The 17873-nt window shown below is 46.3% G+C and overlaps 2 protein-coding genes and 2 long non-coding RNA genes across 64 annotated transcripts in view; 1 reads left to right on the forward strand and 3 right to left on the reverse strand.

Moving 5' to 3' along the window:
* Window positions 1-1298, reverse strand: part of RCC1 (regulator of chromosome condensation 1) — a 36200-nt gene extending 34902 nt beyond the window's left edge. For all 12 annotated transcript variants that reach the window (XM_077966051.1, XM_077966018.1, XM_077966043.1 and 9 more), the window contains exon 1: window positions 1261-1298. The gene's annotated coding sequence lies outside the window, so the exon portion shown is untranslated. The remainder of the gene's footprint in view (window positions 1-1260) is intronic.
* Window positions 1299-1432: 134 nt separating this feature from the next.
* Window positions 1433-17723, forward strand: LOC106997277 (uncharacterized). The gene is made up of 2 exons (XR_001443419.3): window positions 1433-1542; window positions 17495-17723. It is a non-coding gene; the product is annotated as an uncharacterized LOC106997277 (long non-coding RNA).
* Window positions 13574-16276, reverse strand: LOC144334731 (uncharacterized). Its single transcript, XR_013404894.1, has 3 exons — window positions 15428-16276; window positions 14716-14855; window positions 13574-14587 (listed from the first exon to the last, which is right to left on the reverse strand). It is a non-coding gene; the product is annotated as an uncharacterized LOC144334731 (long non-coding RNA).
* PHACTR4 (phosphatase and actin regulator 4) overlaps window positions 16394-17873 on the reverse strand; it is a 145288-nt gene continuing 143808 nt past the window's right edge. For all 50 annotated transcript variants that reach the window (XM_015132961.2, XM_077965770.1, XM_077965774.1 and 47 more), the window contains one exon: window positions 16394-17692. In XM_015132961.2, the coding sequence (XP_014988447.1) occupies window positions 17677-17692 (16 nt within the window). In that variant the 3' untranslated portion in view covers window positions 16394-17676. The remainder of the gene's footprint in view (window positions 17693-17873) is intronic.

Raw genomic sequence — 17873 nt, forward strand, 5'->3', positions numbered from 1 at the left:
ATCAGTGTAATGCGTAAGTTTACAGAATCCAATAGGAAACAATTTCATCCATTCATGTCACTACAGATCTTAAACAAGAACGCAAACGAGTTTCCACCCTGTCCACAGTGGGGTGTTAGAAAAATCGGTTTCTAGACGGGTAACATGTCATATTCAGCTATTCTGATTACTTTTCAATAGGCGGTTAGTACCATGCGGAAGGTATGGCAGAAGCAAAGACAAAAATTAGGCCCAGCTATCCTAAATTCAAATCAAACACGCGGACTCGTTAAATTACCCCCAAATCGGACAGGCACGGTGGCTCACGCCTGTAATCCTAAAAAAGCAAAAATAAAAATGACCCAACTCACAAAAGTACGAGAGAATTACGAACAGTATGCTTCGAAACTATGAAAATCTTAGGCCGGGCGGGGAGGACCGCAAGGTAAGGAGTTGGAGACCGGTCAACATGGTTAAATCCCGTCTCTACTAGAAATATAAAAATAAGCCGGGCGTGGTGGTACACGCCTGTAGTCCCAGCTACTCGGGAGGCTGAGGCAGGAGAATTGCTTGAGCCCAGTAGGGGTCGCGATCAAGAAAAAAAAAAAAAAAAGAAAAATTGAGAAAATTCTTAAAGGCAAGTAAGGATCCGGAATAAAACTGTGCAATTCCATTGAGAACGACAATGTGCATACTGACAGGCAGTAAGATAAACAATGGTGGTGGCGGTGCACCTTCAGATTCAGAGACTCAGCGGGTCGGGTGGCAGCCCTGCAGGTCCCGAGGTCTCCATGGCCCACTTCTGGCCCAGGCCCTTCTAACGCGTACATTAGTTGGGACAGATGCCGCCTACGACATCCATATATAGTTTTAAATTACGTGATTCTCGGCCAGGCGTGGTGGCTCATGCCTGTAATCCTAGCACTTTGGAAGGTCGAGGCCTGTGGATCACCGGAGGTCAGGAGTTCAAAACCAGCCTGACCAGTATAGCGAAACCCTGTCTCTACTAAGAATACAAAAATTGGCCGGGCGTGGTGGCGCATGCCTCAATCCCAGCTGCTGGGGAGGGTGAGGCACGAGAATCGCTTGAACCCGGCAGGCGGAGATTGCACCGAGCCAAGATCGTGCCACTGCAGCCCAGCCTGCGTGACAAACCGAGACTCCGTCTCAAAAAAATAAATACATAAATAAATAAAATACTATATGATCCTACGGAAGCCCGGCTGCTGATTCATGGTATTAGACCCACAACTCCGGCGGCAGGCATCTGATAACACTTACCAAGCCGAAGACACGACCGCGAATCTTGTCTCCAAAAGGCCGAGTGAACGCAAAGCATCCTTATTTAAACCTTACGAAGTGCCCGGAAGTCATGGAATGTATAGTGCGCGTGCGCAAGAGCATGCGCAGTTAGAGAATCAGAAACTCGCGGAGGCTGCTGGGAATCTACTGTAGATTGAGTCCCACACCTTCCTGGCTCGGAATGCTCTCGCGGTAGTGGAGCCTTCGCGCGGGACCTTGGGACCTTGCTGGGGAATGTACGTTACAGAAATAGGTTTGTAGGTATGTAGCTACAGAGGACGTTTACTTCTGTGCAATCATTGGACCCAGTCTGTAGGATATGCCCGTAGATAAACTGGCCAAAAAATTTTTGGAAGAGCCGAACGCGGTGGCTCACGCCTGTGATTACAGCACTTCTGAAGGCCGTGAGGGGCGGATCGTTTGAGGCCAGAAGTTCGAGACCAGCCTGAGCAGCGTGGCGAAATCCAGTCTTTACAAAAAATACAAAACAGAAGCCGGGCGTGGTGCCGCCAAATTCCAGTCCCAGCTACTCGGGAGGCTGAGGCATGAGAATCGTTTGAACCTGGGAGGCCGTGGTTGCAGTGAACCGAGATCGCGCCAGGGCTTTCCATCCTGGTCGACAGAGCGAGACTCTGTCTCCAAATAAATAAATAAGTAAAACGTTGGGGAATAATAAGAATGCAGAATTGAAAAACATCCAGAGAAATACGAAGTATCAAAAGGAATTGAATCTACCCTCTGACCAGTGAAAGAAATCATTTGATAAATGTGAGGGTAAATAGGATGAAAGTGCCTCTAGACGAATCAGATAAAAATAAAAAACACCAGGCCTGGCGCGGATAAAAATAAATAAAACTAAAAAATAAACTCCTTTGCACAACAGTGTGAAGGAATGTGCTTAAAAGCACTGCTCTATACTTTTTTTTTTTTTTTTTTTTGAGATGGAGTTTTGCTCTGTCACCCAGGCTGGAGTGCAGTGGGGCCATCTCGGCTCACTGCAACCTCCGCCTCCTGGATTCAAGCGATTCTCCTGACTCAGCCTCCCGAGTAGCTGGGAGTACAGGTGCCTGCCACCGTGCTAGGTTAATTTTTGTATTTTTAGCAGAGACGGGGTTTCACCATGTTGGCCAGACTGCTCTCAAACTCCTGACCTGAAGTGATGCGCCTCGGCCTCCCATAGTGCTGGGGTTACCGGCTTGAGCCACCGCGCCTGGCCCCCTATACATTTTAAACTAGTTAAAATGGCAATTTGTACGTATATTTTACCACACAGACAAAACACTCCCAATATGAAGTAGGCAAGTAAAGAATGCTTACGATATATATACATGTGAAATGTTGCAAATATGATGGAATTTTTAGTATGGTGTAAGGTGAAAAAACGTTGGCTAGACGGACAGAGCTATCACAGCTGGGCTATCTTGAGTAGTAACGTTTATGGTGTTCCTCCTACACATTAGATTTTGTTCTGAATGCTTTATTACGCAAATTACTTACTATTACAGCAATTCTAAGACATTGGTATAATTATCCAGATTTTAAGATGTGAAGCAGGCCCAGAGCAGTGGTTCTTAAAGTGTGATCAGCAGACCACAGGGTTCCTGAGACCTTTTGGGAGGTTCATAAGGTCAGAACTATTTGATAATAATACTTAGACTTTATTTACCTTTTTTGCTTAGTTGATAAAAAATGATGTAAAAAACAGTGGTGGCAGGCATGGTGGCAGGCATGGTGGCATGGGCCTGCAATCCTAGCTATTCAGGAGGGTGAGGTGGGAGGATTGCTTGAGCTCCAGATTTCAACAGCTTGGGCAACATAGTGAGGCCCCATTTTAAAAATAAACGAATTAATTAATTTTAAAAAACAACAGTGGGTAAAACTGCTTGTGCCCTAGCACAATTCAAGGGCCTGTCACCAATGTGTACTGGTAGGTATCATCACAAAATCTCAAAATCAGTTAACAAAAATCACAATATCAGTGAAAAAGTTAAGATTTTTTTTTTTTTTTTTTTGAGACGGAGTCTTGCTCTGTCGCCCAGGCTGGAGTGCAGTGGCGCCATCTTGGCTCATTGCAAGCTCTGCCTCCCGGGTTCACACCATTCTCCCGCCTCAGCCTACCAAGTAGCTGGGACTACAGGCGCCCGCCACCAAGCCTGGCTAATTTTTTTTGTATTTTTAGTAGAGACGGGGTTTCACTATGTTAGCCAGGATGGTCTCCATCTCCTGACCTTGTGATCCGCCTGCCTCAGCCTGCCAAAGTGCTGGGATTACAGGAGTGAGCCACCGCGCCCGGCTAAGAATATTCTTGATGGGGAAATACAAATCATTAGTTTTACTAACTGTCAACGTTTAAATATCTGCCTCTTTAATAGTCTGCATGATAAAGTGAGAAGCACACATAGAACACTGCATACAGTACGGGGGATTTCTCTAGGAACTAATGTGAGTTATAAGCTGAAAGAGCCACATTTTTCACAGAATAACATTTAACTTGAAAGAATGGCTGACATCTTTTCCAACTACATATCCATGTGAGACTGAAACAAAAGTCTTTTTATTAAATTTTTTTTTTTTTTTTTGAGACGGAGTTTTGCTCTTGTTGCCCAGGCTGGAGTGCAATGGTGTGATCTCGGCTCACCACAACCTCCGCCTCTCGGGTTCAAGTGATTCTCCTGCCTCAGCCTCCCGAGTAGCTGGGATTACAGGCACGTGCCACCATGCCCGGCTAATTTTGTATATTCAGTAGAGATGGGGTTTCTCCATGTTGGTCAGGCTGGTCTCAAACTCCCAAACTCAGGTGATCTACCCCTCTTGGCCTCCCAAAGTGCTGGGATTACAGGCGTGAGCCACCGTGCCTGGCCTATTACAATTTTTTTTTTTAGAGACAGGGTCTCATTTTGTCACCCAGGTTAGACTGCACTGCAGCAATTATAGTACACTGCACCCTTAAAGCCCTGGTCTCAAGCAATCCTCCTGTTTCAGTCTCCCAAGGAGCTGGGACTACTGGTGTGAGCCACTACACCTGGCTTAAACCAAAGTCATATATTCTAACTATATACTCAAACAAAACAACACATAATAACAGATTGAATGTAGGTGCAGATATGAGAATTGAACTGGATTCTATTAAACCAAACATTCAAGAGATTTGTAAAAAATGTAAAACAGTACCACTGTTCTCACTAATTATTTTTGGAAAACTTTTTTTTTCCATAAAAATACATTGCTGGTGGGCGTGATGGCTCATGCCTGTAATCGAAACCAGCCTGGCCAACATGGTGACACTCCGTCTCTACTAAAAGTACAAAAATTAGCTGGGCATGATGGGGCACGGCTTTAATCCCAGCTACTTGGGAGGCTGAGGCAGGAGAATTGCTTGAACCTGGGAGGTGGAGGTTGCAGTGAGCCAAGATCGCACCATTGCACTCCAGTTCTGGGCAACAGAGCAACACTCCGTCTTGGAAGAAAAAAAAATTTATATATTAATTCAAGTTCCTAGAGAAATTGGTTAAAAAAAATTAAAAAAAAAATATATATATATATATTTTTTGAGACGGAGTCTCGCTCTGTCGCCCAGGCTGGAGTGCAGTGGCCAGATCTCAGCTCACTGCAAGCTCCGCCTCCCGGGTTCACGCCATTCTCCTGCCTCAGCCTCCCGAGTAGCCGGGACTACAGGCGCCCGCCACCTCGCCCGGCTAGTTTTTTGTATTTTTTTAGTAGAGACGGGGTTTCACCGTGCTAGCCAGGATGGTCTCGATCTCCTAACCTCATGATCCGCCCGTCTCGGCCTCCCAAAGTGCTGGGATTACAGGCTTGAGCCACCGCGCCCGGCCTAAAATATATTATTAATGTAAACATGAAGTGGGATTATTATTATTGTTTTTTGAGATGGAGTTTCCATCTTGTTGCCCAGGCTAGAATGCAATGGTTCGATCTCGGCTTACTACACCCTCCACCTCCTGGGTTCAAGCGATTCTCCTGCCTTAGCCTCCTGAGTAGCTGGGATTACAGGCATGCACCACCATGCCTGGCTAATTTTGTATTTTTAGTAGAGATGGGGTTTCTCCATGTTGGTCAGGCTGGTCTCAAACTTCCGACCTCAAGTGATCCGCCCGCCTCTGCCTCTCAAAGTGCTGGGATTACAGGCGTGAGCCACCGCACGCAGCTATTATTATTATTTTTGAGATGGAGTCTAGCTTTGTCGCCCAGGCTGGAGTGCAGTGGTGCAATCTTAGCTTACTGCAACCTCTGCTTCCCAGGTTCAAGTGATTCTCCTGTCTCAGCCTCCCAAGTAGCTGGGATTACAGGTGCCCACCACTACAACGGGCTAATTTTTGTGTGTGTGTGTGTGTGGTTTTTTTTGAGACGGAGTCTCGCTCTGTCGCCCGGGCTGGAGTGCATTGGCCGGATCTCAGCTCACTGCAAGCTCCGCCTCCCGGGTTTACGCCATTCTCCTGCCTCAGCCTCCCGAGTAGCTGGGACTACAGGCGCCCGCCACCTCGCCCAGCTATTTTTTTGTATTTTTTAGTAGAGACGGGGTTTCACCATGTTAGCCAGGATGGTCTCGATCTGCTGACCTTGTGATCCACCCACCTCGGCCTCCCAAAGTGCTGGGATTACAGGCTTGAGCCACCGCGCCCGGCCCAATTTTTGTGTTTTTAGTAGAGACAGGGTTTCACCATGTTGGCCAGGCTGATCTCGAACTCTGGAGCTCAAGCAATCTGCCCGCCTTGGCCTCCTAAAGTGCTGGAATTACAGGCGTGGGCTACCGCGCCCAGTTAGATTATTGTTTTATTTTATTTATTTTTATTTATTTTTTTGAGACAGAGTTTCGCTCTTGTTGCCAAGGCTGGCGTGCAATGGCATGATCTCGGCTCACTGCAACCTCCACCTCTCAGGTTCAAGCTATTCTCCTGCCTCAGCCCCCAAGTAGCTGGGGTTACAGGTGCCCACCACCATGCCGGTCAAATTTTTTTTTTTTTTTCAGTTGGAGTCTCACTCTGTCGCTTAGGCTGGAGTGCAGCGGTGAGATCTCAGCTCTCTATAAACGCCGCTTCCTGAGTTAATGCGATTCTCCTGCCTCCGCCTCCCGAGTAGCTGGGATTACAGGCATGTGCCACCACGTCCGGCTAATTTTGTATTTTTAGTAGAGACGAAGTTTCACCATGTTGGCCAGTCTGGTCTGGAACTCTGGAACTCATTTCCTCAAGTGATCCACCTGCCTTGGCCTCCCAAAGTGCTGGGATTACAGATGTGAGCCACGCGCCCGCCCAAGAAGCAGTAGTTTTAGAGGAAAGAAGACTAATAATTCTACTTCTTTGGCCACATTATCAGAATTCAATTTTAATCATTTATTCAACATTTACTTAATGAATATTACTTATTACTTGCTATGTGCGGTGTTAAGACACTGGAGATTCTGAAATGAAACACTGTTTCTGTCCTTGCAAACTCACAGTGGGAGAAATACACATGACAGGAAATTATACCAGTACTTGATGAAAACTGACATGGATAAAGTATTCTGAAACAAAGGACAGAGACACTGAATAATTTGTTAAAGGCAGAGAAAGTTTCACTGGGGAGCTAAAATTTATGGGATTCGAATGGGTGTGGTGGCTCACGCCTATACTCCCAGCACTTTGGGAGGCCGAGGCGGGTGGATCACGTGAGGCCAAGACTCGTGACCAGCCTGGCCAACATGGTGAAACCCTGTCTCTACTACAAATACAAAATAGCCAGGTGTAGTGGTACGCACCTGTAATCCCAGCTACTCGGGAGGTTGAGGCAGGAGAATCGCATTAACCCAGGAAGCGGAGTTTATAGTGAGCTGAGATCTCACCACTGCACTCCTGCCTGGGCGACAGAGCAATATTCTATCTCAAAACAAACAAACAAAAACAAAATACATAAATAAATAAAATAGATAAAACTTATGGGATTAGTAAAGGGGTGGAGCGTGGATGATGACAGTATTTCATGCTGAGGAACTAGCAGGTGCAAAGGAAGGCCTGTGGTCTCCCGGAAGAGTAAGAGGTCAGCTCAGTGAGGAATGTAAAGGTAGAACTGTTGGACTTTCCATGAGTTTGGGAAATAGGCAAGAGATGAATTACAAAATATCTTGTAGCCCAAGCCAAGGAGTTTAAAATTTATCCTGGAGGCCCAGCGCGGTGCCTCACACCTGTCATCCCAGCACTTTGGGAGGCCAAGGCAGGCGAATCACCTGAGGTCAGGAGTTTGAGACCAGCCTGACCAACATGGTGAAACCCTGTCTCTACTAAAATTACAAAAATTAGCTGGGTGTGGTGGTGGGCATCCATAATCCCAGGTACTTGAGAGGCTGAGGCAAGAGAATTGTTTGATCCTGGCGGCAGAGGTTGCAGTGAGCCGAGACTGCACCACTGCACTCCAGCCTGGGCGATGAGCAAAATTCTGTCACACACACCAAAAAAAGAAAAAAAGAAAGAAAGAAAGAAAAAAAAAGGCTGGGCACGGTGGCTCATGCCTGTAATCCCTGCACTTTCAGAGGCCCAGGCGGGCAGATCACAAGGTCAGGACTTTGAGACCAGCCTGGCCAATATGGTGAAACCTCGTCTCTACTAAAAATATAAAAAAATTAGCCGGGTGTGACTGGGTGTGGTGGCTCATGCCTGTAATCCCAGAACTTTGGGAGGCCGAGGCAGGCAGATCACGAGGTCAGGAGTTCGAGACCAGCCTGGCCAATATGGTGAAACCCTGTCTCTACTAAAAAAATACAAAAATTAGCCGGGCGTGGTGGCGCAAGCCTGTAGTCCCAGCTACTCGGGAGGCTGAGGCAGGAGAATTGCTTGAACCCGGGAGGCAGAGGTTGCTGTGAGCCGAGATTGCGCCACTGTACTCTAGCCTGGGTGACAGAGTGAGATTTCGTCTCAAAAAAAAAAAAAAAAAAAGCCAGGTGTGGTGGTGTGAGCCTGTAGTCCCAGCTACTTGGGAGTCTTAGGCAGAAGTATTGCCTGAACCTGGGAGGCGGAGGTTGCAGTGAGCCAAGATGGCACCACTGCACTCTAGCCTGGGTGACACAGTGAGACTCCATCTCAAAATAAACAAAACTAACCAACTAACTAAATAAATAAAGTTCATCCTGCAGGTAACTGGGGGGCCAATAAATTTCGAAGTAAAAGTTTGCTCTGACCAGGTTTGCATTTTATTTTATTTAATTTATTTATTTTTATTTTTGAGACAGAGTCTTACTTTGTCACCCAAGCTGGAATGCAGTGCCGCAATCTCAGCTCACTGCAACCTCTGCCTTCCAGGTTTAAATGATTCTTGTGCCTCAGCCTCACAAGTAGCTGGGACTATAGGCGCATGGCACCATGACCAGGGTTTCACCATGTTTGCCAGGCTGGTCTCGAACTCCTGACCTCAAGTGATCCACCCGCCTCAGCCTCCCAAAGTGCTAGGATTACAGGCATGAGCCACCGTGCCTGGCCTGCATTTTATTTTTTTTAAATTTTTAAATATTTATTTTATTTTTTATTTTTTGACACTGAGTTTTGCTCTTTTTGCCCAGGCTGGAGTGCTATGGTGCAGTCTCAGCTCACTGCAACCTCTGCCTCCCGGTTCAAGTGTTTCTCCTGCTTCAGCCTCCCAAGTAGCTGGGATTACAGGCACCAGCCACCATGCCTACCTAATTTTTGTATTTTTATTAGAGACAGGATTTCACCATGTTGGCCAGGCTGGTCTTGAGCTCCTGATCTTAAGTGATCCACCCGCCTCGGCCTACCAAAGTGCTGGGATTACACCCAGCCCATGTTTGTATTTTAGAGAGGTAACTCTAGTGGCAAAATAGGAGGATAGATGGGAGAGACTGGTGGGGAGGATGTCATAAAGTCCCATTAAATTATGTTGCCTTTGAACTCAGATGGTAAACAAGGTGAGAAGAGATATAAGAATCAAGATATTTCTGGCCAGCCGTGGTGTCTCACGCCTGTAATCTCAGCATTTTGCGGGGCTGAGGAGGGAGAATCGCTTGAGGCCAAGGAGTTCAGGATCAGCCTGGGCAACATGGAGAGAGACCCCATCTCTACAACTTTTTTTTTTTTTTTTGAGATGGAGTCTGCTCTGTCAGCCAGGCTAGAGTGCAGTGGCGCCATCTCAGCTCACTGCATTCTCTGCCTCCTGGGTTCAAGCAATTCTCCTGCCTCAGCCTCCCGAGTAGCTGGGACTGCAGGTGAGTGTCACCATGCCCCGCTAATTTTTGTATTTTCAGTAGAGACGGGGTTTCACCATATTGGCCAGACTGGTCTCGAACTCCTGACCGCGTGATCCGCCCACCTTGACCTTCCAAAGTGCTGGATTACAGGCATGAGCCACCGCACCTGGCCTACAAAAAATTTTTTAAACAGTTAGCTGAGTGTGGTGGCGCATGCCTGTAATCCCAGCTACTTATGAGGTGTGAGGATCACCTGAGCCAAGGAGATTGAGGCTGCAGTGAGTTGTGATCATGCCACTGCACTCCAGCCTGGGCAACAGAGCAGTAACCTATCTCAAAAAAAAAAATAAATAAATAAAGACATTTCTGACGTAGGGTTTCTCATCCCACTGGAATTGCAAGGTAAGAGAGGAACTTGAAGATGCTAGGCTTAGGAGACTGAACATACTATGGTCTCTAGCCTTGATAAGTGGAAACACGGGCAGTGGGGGAGGAGTAACGTCCACATTGGAGTATATATGAGTTACCTGAGTAACATCTGGTTGTATATAAGTCCAAAGAGCAATTAGATATATGGGGTTGGGGTTCCTGTAAGAAATGTGAGTTGGTGATAAAAGATGTAGAAGTTGTCAGAATTAGGGTGGTGGCTAAAGTCATCTTGGAAGAATGAGGAGAGTGATGGGAGGACATGAAACCCAGCATTTATTTTATTTTGAGATATCGCTCTGTTGTTGAGGTTGGAATGCAGTGGCATGATCAGGACTCACTGCAGCCTGGGCCACCCGGGCTGAAATGATTCTCTCACCTCAGCCTCTTCTGAGTAACTGGAACTAGAAGCATGCACCACTGTGCTTGGCTAGTTTTTTAAATTTTTGATAGAGATGGAGTCTCACTATACTGCCCAGGCTGGTCTTGAACTCCTGGCCTCAAGCAATCTGCCAATCTTGTCCTCTGAAAGTGCTAGGATCACAGGCATGAGCCACCACACCCGGTAAAACACAGCATTTATTTATTTTATTTTATTTATTTATTTTTGGATGGAGTCTCACTGTCACCCAGGCTGGAGTGCAGTGTTGTGATCTTAGCTCACTACAACCTCCACCTCCCGGGTTCAAGCAATTCTCATGCCTCAGCCTCCCTAGTAGCTGGCACTACAAGCACATTGCCACCATGCCTAGCTAATTTTTTTGTAGTTTTAGTAGAGATGGGGTTTCACCATGTTGGCCAGGTTGGTCTCAAACTCCTGACTTCAGGTGAACCACCTGCCTCGGCCTCCCAAAGTGCTGGGATTACAGGCGTGAGCCACCACACCTGGCCGAAAACCCAGCATTTAAATGGTGTTCAAGGAAGAAGCCAGCAGCACAAAGAAAGGTCAGTCAGGGAAGGAGAACCAGAAGACAGTGGTGCCTCAGAAGCCAAGGAAGAAGAGTTTTGAGGACTAGGACATTGCCCAAAGCACCAAATGTTGCAAAGCAGCCAAGTGCAATAACTGAAGGCCTTTGGAAGTGGCAGTTAACTGAAAAATCCCTGGTTACCACAGGAAAGCCATATTGGTTTGGATTTCATTTAGATTTTAATGAGCTGAGTGAATATGGCCTTAGATAGGGAAAACAACGTGCACAGACCAGAGGTTATGAAGCAAGGCCAAGAAGCCTGTTCAGTTTATATCTCCATCACTAGTTCTTCCTCTGTCAGTCATTTAGCTCAGCTGCCTGGCCTGGGAACTTGGGTTGTTTAACATTGGAATAGATTTTGTGAAGGGAGTATAGGAAAAGCAGGAAAGAGGGTAATAGATTGAAGAGAAATTGGGGTCACAGGAAGATTGTGTCTTTGTTGCGGGGGAGGGTAGGAAGGAGGTAAGCACTAAATAATTTATTTAATGCTCCCCCTCCCACAGTCCTCACTGAGGACTGTGTGTTCTCAGTGCCAGATGAAGGAACATTATAGCTATTTGTTCCTGTCAGATGACGTCTATGTTCTACACAGGAGGCAAAATTCTTTCAGGAAGAAATTAACAATATCCACACAAAACGACAGATGGAGCAAGAGGTCTGGGTTGCTGGTCATTCCTGGTTTTCCCTTCATGCCTCCTAGGGCTGAAATGGAATAGAACATTGAAACAGTGGTGCTGGCTGTGTTTTGGCTTCAGGGCTAGGATTTTCTTTGTTGCACATTGTCATCTGTTTATGCTTACTATTTCATTCTCTGCCTATTCAGTATCCATTGGACTTGCCCCTCCTCTTTTTTCAAGAGATAGGGTCTATGTTGCCTAGGCTGGTATTGAACTCCTGGGCTCAAGTGATCCTTCCACCTCAACTTTCCAAGCTGCTGGGACTACAAGTGTGCACCACTGCACCAGGCTGGACCTGCCTTTTCTTGGGGGATAGTTATATAAATCCACAGAGACCCAAAATTCATTCATCATTTTGGCAAACACTGGGCAATCTTCATCTTCAAAACAGCTTTCTTGAGACAATTTAACTCAAAAGGGCAATAGCAATTTGAGGCTTCTTTAGAGGGCTAGTAGAAGGGCAGTCCGGGAGCAGGTGGACACAAGGAGTTCTGACTCATGGTTTAACTCTTGGTCAACGGTAGTGCACTAAACATGGCCAGTCTCTTAAGGGACAAGTAGAAGTGAGTCATTGCTGAGGCCACCTGGACTGAAACTGGGCTGCTTGCTGGAAAAGATAACATGAAGTACTAAGTGTCCTGGGTCCAGTGTGGTGGCTGATGCCTGTAGTCCCAGCACTTTGGGAGCCTGAGGCAGATGGATCACCTGAGGTCAGGAGTTCGAGACCAGCCTGGCCAACACGGTGAAACCCCATCTCTACTAAAAATACAAAAAATTAGCCGGGGGTGGTGGCAGATGCCTGTATTCCCAGCTACTCGGGAGGCTGAGGTAGGAGAATCGCTTGAATCCGGGAGGCAGAGGTTGTAGTGAGCCAAGATCATGCCACCACACTCCAGCCTGGGTGACAGAGCAAGACTCCGTCCTGAGGAAAAAAAAAAAAAGAAAAAGTACTAAGTGTCCTTTTGTGATGTCATCTTGGGGGTCGTTATATGTGGTTAATTTTTTTTTTTTTTTTTTTTGAGACGGAGTTTTGTTCTTTTTGCCCAGGCTGGAATGCAATGGTTCTCGGTGCACTGCAACCTCCGCCTCCCAGGTTCAAGTGATTCTCCTGCCTTAGCCTCCCAAGTAGCTGGGATTACAGGCATGTGCCACCACGCCCGGCTAATTTTGTATTTTTAGTAGAGATGGGGTTTCTGCCTGTTGGTCAGGCTGGTCTCAAACTCCCGACCTCAGGTGATCCTCTTGGCCTCCCAAAGTGCTGGGATTACAGGTGTGAGCCACCGCACCCGGCCTAGAGTAAATTTTCATAGGGGCAGTTGATGGGCATGCAAGTGCTTGTCCTTGAATATATTAGAAGATTACATAATTTGTTTTGAACTTGGGGAAGCAATTTAATCTCAGTTTCCTAATTGGTGAAATGAGTATACTATCACTTACCAAACAGGCTGCAGTGGGCTAAATAGGATCAAGTGTCTGGTACATACGGGGTTCATAGTCGGCTCTAGTCTGTAGCCTATTCTTTCTCCGTATTTGTGCACTGACAGAAATAAACATGAATGACCCTCACCTCTGTCTACATTTAATGTCCTCACTACTATTTTTCTCTTCCTCATCCATTTCTCATTTTGGGACATTAGAAATAACTTACCTTTTTTTTTTTTTTTTTTTTTGAGGCAGAGTCTTGCTCTGTCACCCAGGCAGGAGTGCAGTGGTGCGACCTCAGCTCAATGCAAACTCCACCTCCCGGGTTCATGCCATTCTGCTGCCTCAGGCTCCCGAGTAGCTGGGACTACAGGTACCTACCACCATGCCCAGTTTTTTTGTATTTTTAGTAGAGATGGCGTTTCACTGTGTTAGCCAGGATGGTCTCGATCTCCTGACCTTGTGATCCGCCCGCCTCGGCCTCCCAAAATGCTGGGATTACAGGTGTGAGCCACCATGCCTGGCCTACATATCATTTTTAAGCTGGGTTTAATCTTTTGTGATAGAGTGTAATGTAAAAGAAAATACCTCACACCAGAATAGTATAGTTGGTATTTAAAAATTCTAAAACATTTAATAATTAATATTGATGGGAAAAATGATATACAATGCAATTATTTATTTTACAAGGAGATTCTATACATCGGGGAGGCATCTTGAAGTACAATACACCAGGCTTTCATTTCTTTATGATTCTGAGTTTCCATATCAGTTGGTAAGGAAAGGGAACATAAAATCCATTTTTATATACATAAAAACAAAATAAACACCCAGAGACTTGACCCCCAAAATGTCTTGTTTCACTTGAAAAGAACATGAATGAGATGAAAGATGAACCAGATTACTTGGTGATGCACAGAAGGCGAACAAGTAGCTCAGGAAATCAAATCCTGTTTCAAGCTTGGCACGTTAAAGGTAAGAAAGGTAGTGAAAGAAGGGTTCAAAAATATCATCTCAAGCCACAAAAAATGCTGGCAGAAGACAGTCTCTAAACCAATAAGATAGAATGGTTAGAAGAAGTTAAGTTAGAGTTATTGTGTGGCTACCTTATATCCAGACCTCTAACAGACTGAGTGGAATTGTCACTTCTTTTCCCTCAGTTATCCCAAGTGTTAGTAAACTTCAAGGAGGCTGGGCACGATGACTCACACTTTCAACCTCAGAACTTTGGGAGGCCACAATGGGCAAAGTCCTTGAGCCCAGGTGTTCAAGATCAGCCTGGGCAACATTGCAAAACCTCATCTCTAAAACAACACAAAAATGAGCTGGCTGTGGTGGCACGTGCCTGTAGTCCCAGCTACTTAGAATGAAGTGGGAGGAGGCCGGGCGCGGTGGCTCAAGCCTGTAATCCCAGCACTTTGGGAGGCCGAGACGGGCGGATCACAAGGTCAGGAGATCGAGACCATCCTGGCTAACATGGTGAAACCCCGTCTCTACTAAAAATACAAAAAACTAGCCGGGCGAGGTAGCGGGCGCCTGTAGTCCCAGCTACTCGGGAGGCTGAGGCCGGAGAATGGCGTGAACCCGGGAGGCGGAGCTTGCAGTGAGCTGAGACCGGGCCACTGTACTCCAGCCTGGGCGACAGAGCGAGACTCCGTCTCAAAAAAAAAAAAAAAAAAAAAAAAGAATGAAGTGGGAGGATCACTTGAGCCTGGGAGGCAGAGGTTGCTCTGAGCCAAGATTGTGCCACTGCACTCCAGCATGGGTGACAGAGTGAGACCCTATCTCCAAAAACAAAACAAATCAAAACCAAACAAAATGCTTCAAGGAAGGCCGGGCACGGTGGCTCATGCCTGTAATCCCAGCACTTTGGGAGGCCGGGTGGATCACCTGAGGTCGGGAGTTTGAGACCAGGCTGACTAACATGGAGAAACCCCATCTCTACTAAAAATACAAAATTAGCCGGGCGTGGTGGTACATGCCTGTAATCCCAGCTGTTCGAGAGGCTGAGGCAGGAGAATCGCTTGAACCTGGGAGGCAGAGGATGTGGTGAGCCAAGATCGCACCATTGCACTTCAGCCTGGGCAATGAGAGCAAAACTCCATCTCAAAAAAAAAAAAACCCAACAACAACAATAACAATAGAACTTCAAGGAGATATGGATCCAGCATTCATTCTTTCTTTTGTTTTTTTGAGATGGAGTCTTGCTCTGTTGACTAGGCTGAAGTGCAGTTGTGTGATCTTGGCTCACTGCAACCTCCACCTCCCGGGTTCAAGTGACTCTCCTGCCTCAGCGTCCTGAGTAGTTGGGATTACAGGTGCCTGCCACCACACCTGGCTAATTTTTGTATTTTTGGTAGAGATGGGGTTTTACCATGTTGGCCAGGCTGGTCTCAAACTCCTGACCTCGTGATCTTCCCACCTTGGCCTCCCAAAGTGCTGAAATTACAAACGAGAGCCACCATGCCTGGCCTAGGTTTTGTTTTGAACTGATATTCTGATTCTTCAGCAAGTCTTATGTGGATATGAAAGGATGAAAATATACTGAAAGATTATATACAGGACAAATAACAGGGACCCACAGAATAAATCAGAAGAAATATGTGAAATAGCCACAACTTCTTGAACATTAAAGTGAAGGGAAAAAAGCCACATTCATCAGATTAAACAGAAACTATTAGTTTTTTTTCTTCCATTTATAGTGTGGATAAGAATTGAAGCGAAACAGTGAGACCATATGGTTTTCAATACAAATTCAAAGAAAGCAACAAAACCTTCTGTTTTAGGAAATCGTATTAATATCTATTACAAATGCATAAAGTAGGGGGGCTGAGTCAATGCCCCAGCACCAACCATACTGGCTATAGTGTGGAAGAGGGGCGGGTGAGGTGGAAGCTGCCAGAGAGAGTCAGCAGGAGGATCAGCACTGGAGTGAAGAGGAAGCACGCAGCAGGAGAGGGCAAAGAGCGCTGAGAACAAGAGGGGAGCAGTGGGCCATGATCGTGCCCTCTGCTTCTCCAGAGACCCTTTCCTATGCAGCAACCCACATCCAGCCAGACCTTACTGTGATTCTGGCTGGAAGTGTGGGGACCGACAGCTCATAAATGCTCCCACAGAGTTGATACAACTCTGCTTTAAGGAGGAGAATACATTTATTGGTCGAAGTGATTTAGAGAATATCATTTGGTAAATAAAACTACAATAGCCTATAAAATGTAACCCACAACTCAGTTTTCTGCCACGTTAGCATTAATATTAAGGCTTTTTTTTTTTTTTTTTTTTTGAGACGGAGTCTCACTCTGTCACCCAGGCTGGAGTGCAGTGGCGCTTGGCTCACTGCAACCTCTGCCTCCCAGGTTCAAGCAATTCTCCTGCCTCAGCCTCCCCAGTGGCTGGGACTACAGGCACAAGCCACCATGCCCGGCTAATTTTTGTGTTTTTTAGTAGAGACAGGGTTTTTGCCGTGTTGGCCAGGCTGGTCTTGAACTCCTGAACTCAGGTGATCCACCTGCCTCAGTCTCCCAAAGTGTTGGGATTACAGGTGCGAGCCACTGAACCTGGCTAAGGCTTTTTTTTTTTTTTTTTTGCAAGGAAGGAATAAAAGGATTTATTGAAAATGAAAGTACACTCTACAGTGTGGGAGTGGGCCTGAGCACAGGGGCTCAAAAGGCCTTTCTTGTTTTGTATATAGAAAATATATGTGCTTTCTCATCTAACCAACTTTTTTTTTAAGACAGAGTCTCACTTTGTTGCCCAGGCTGGAGTGCAGTGGGCGGTGATCTTGGCTCACTGCAACCTCCACCTCCTGGGTTCAAGCGGTTCTCATGCCTCAGCCAGGCGCCACCACACCTGACTAATTTTTGTATTTTTAGTAGAGATGGGGTTTCGCTATGTTGGCCAGGCTGGTCTTGAATTCCTGACCTCAGGTGATTCACCCACCTCGGCTTCCCAAAGTGCTGGGATTATAGGCATGAGCCACTGCGCCTGGCTTCATCTAACCAATTTGGATTCTGGTTGGAGTTCACGAAAAACATAACTTCCCATTACTTCCAGATTATTTTAAAATAAAAAATCATGATGACTTGTGAGGAAAAGGAAGAACATGTCAGATCCTGAGCTTCCTCTCAGGCTTGAGTGCCCTCAAGAGACTGTATTGCTGTGTTATGAGAGGTACAGTGCAATGGCTTCATCTGATATGCCAGTGTGGTAAGGCTTCCCCTGGAGGTAGGGACTCTTTTACCAGAAGGTTGGGGGCCTCCAGGAGGTTTTCCCCATCAGGAATTGGATTTGATGGCTGGGATTTAGAGCCTACACATTTGGGTCTCACAATCAGGGCAGAGCAGGTAAGGCTAATGGTGCAAACTGTGCCTCAGCACAGGCAGTCATCTAGGGGAAGGGGTGGTGCAGCCAGTAAAACCTGGAACCTGCAAGTGGTCCAGAACTTTGGTGGCCAGTGAGGGAAAAACTCCTCAAGTAAGCTACAATATTGAAAGGTTCAAAAGCACTGACAAAGTGTTGTTTTGCCCCAGGTGCAGCACATGAGACTCTGTTCCAGTGAAATGCTACATTCAAAGAAGTGCTGTCCACCTCAGAAGATCCCAGAGGATGCAATTCTGGCTGTGCTGGGAAGTGCTAAAGTTCCCTCCATATGTCACTCTGGAGAAGGAAGCAGCAAAGCAGCCATGTTGAGTTCCTCTCTCAACCTTTGGCATCATGGACGATGGTAGCTAAAACAGATAAAAAAGAGACAAGTTACCACATGATGTCCATTGCTTTGCTATTAATGTATCAGTAGTAATGAAATTATATCCTAATTAATACTGCCTCTCCTCTGCTCTAATTCTACCTGACCTTTCTGTTGCATCTGATACTCCTCATCTGCTTCCTTCTTTCTTGAAACTCCTCTTG

Source organism: Macaca mulatta, chromosome 1, assembly GCF_049350105.2.
Source record: "Macaca mulatta isolate MMU2019108-1 chromosome 1, T2T-MMU8v2.0, whole genome shotgun sequence".
NCBI lineage: Eukaryota > Metazoa > Chordata > Mammalia > Primates > Cercopithecidae > Macaca > Macaca mulatta.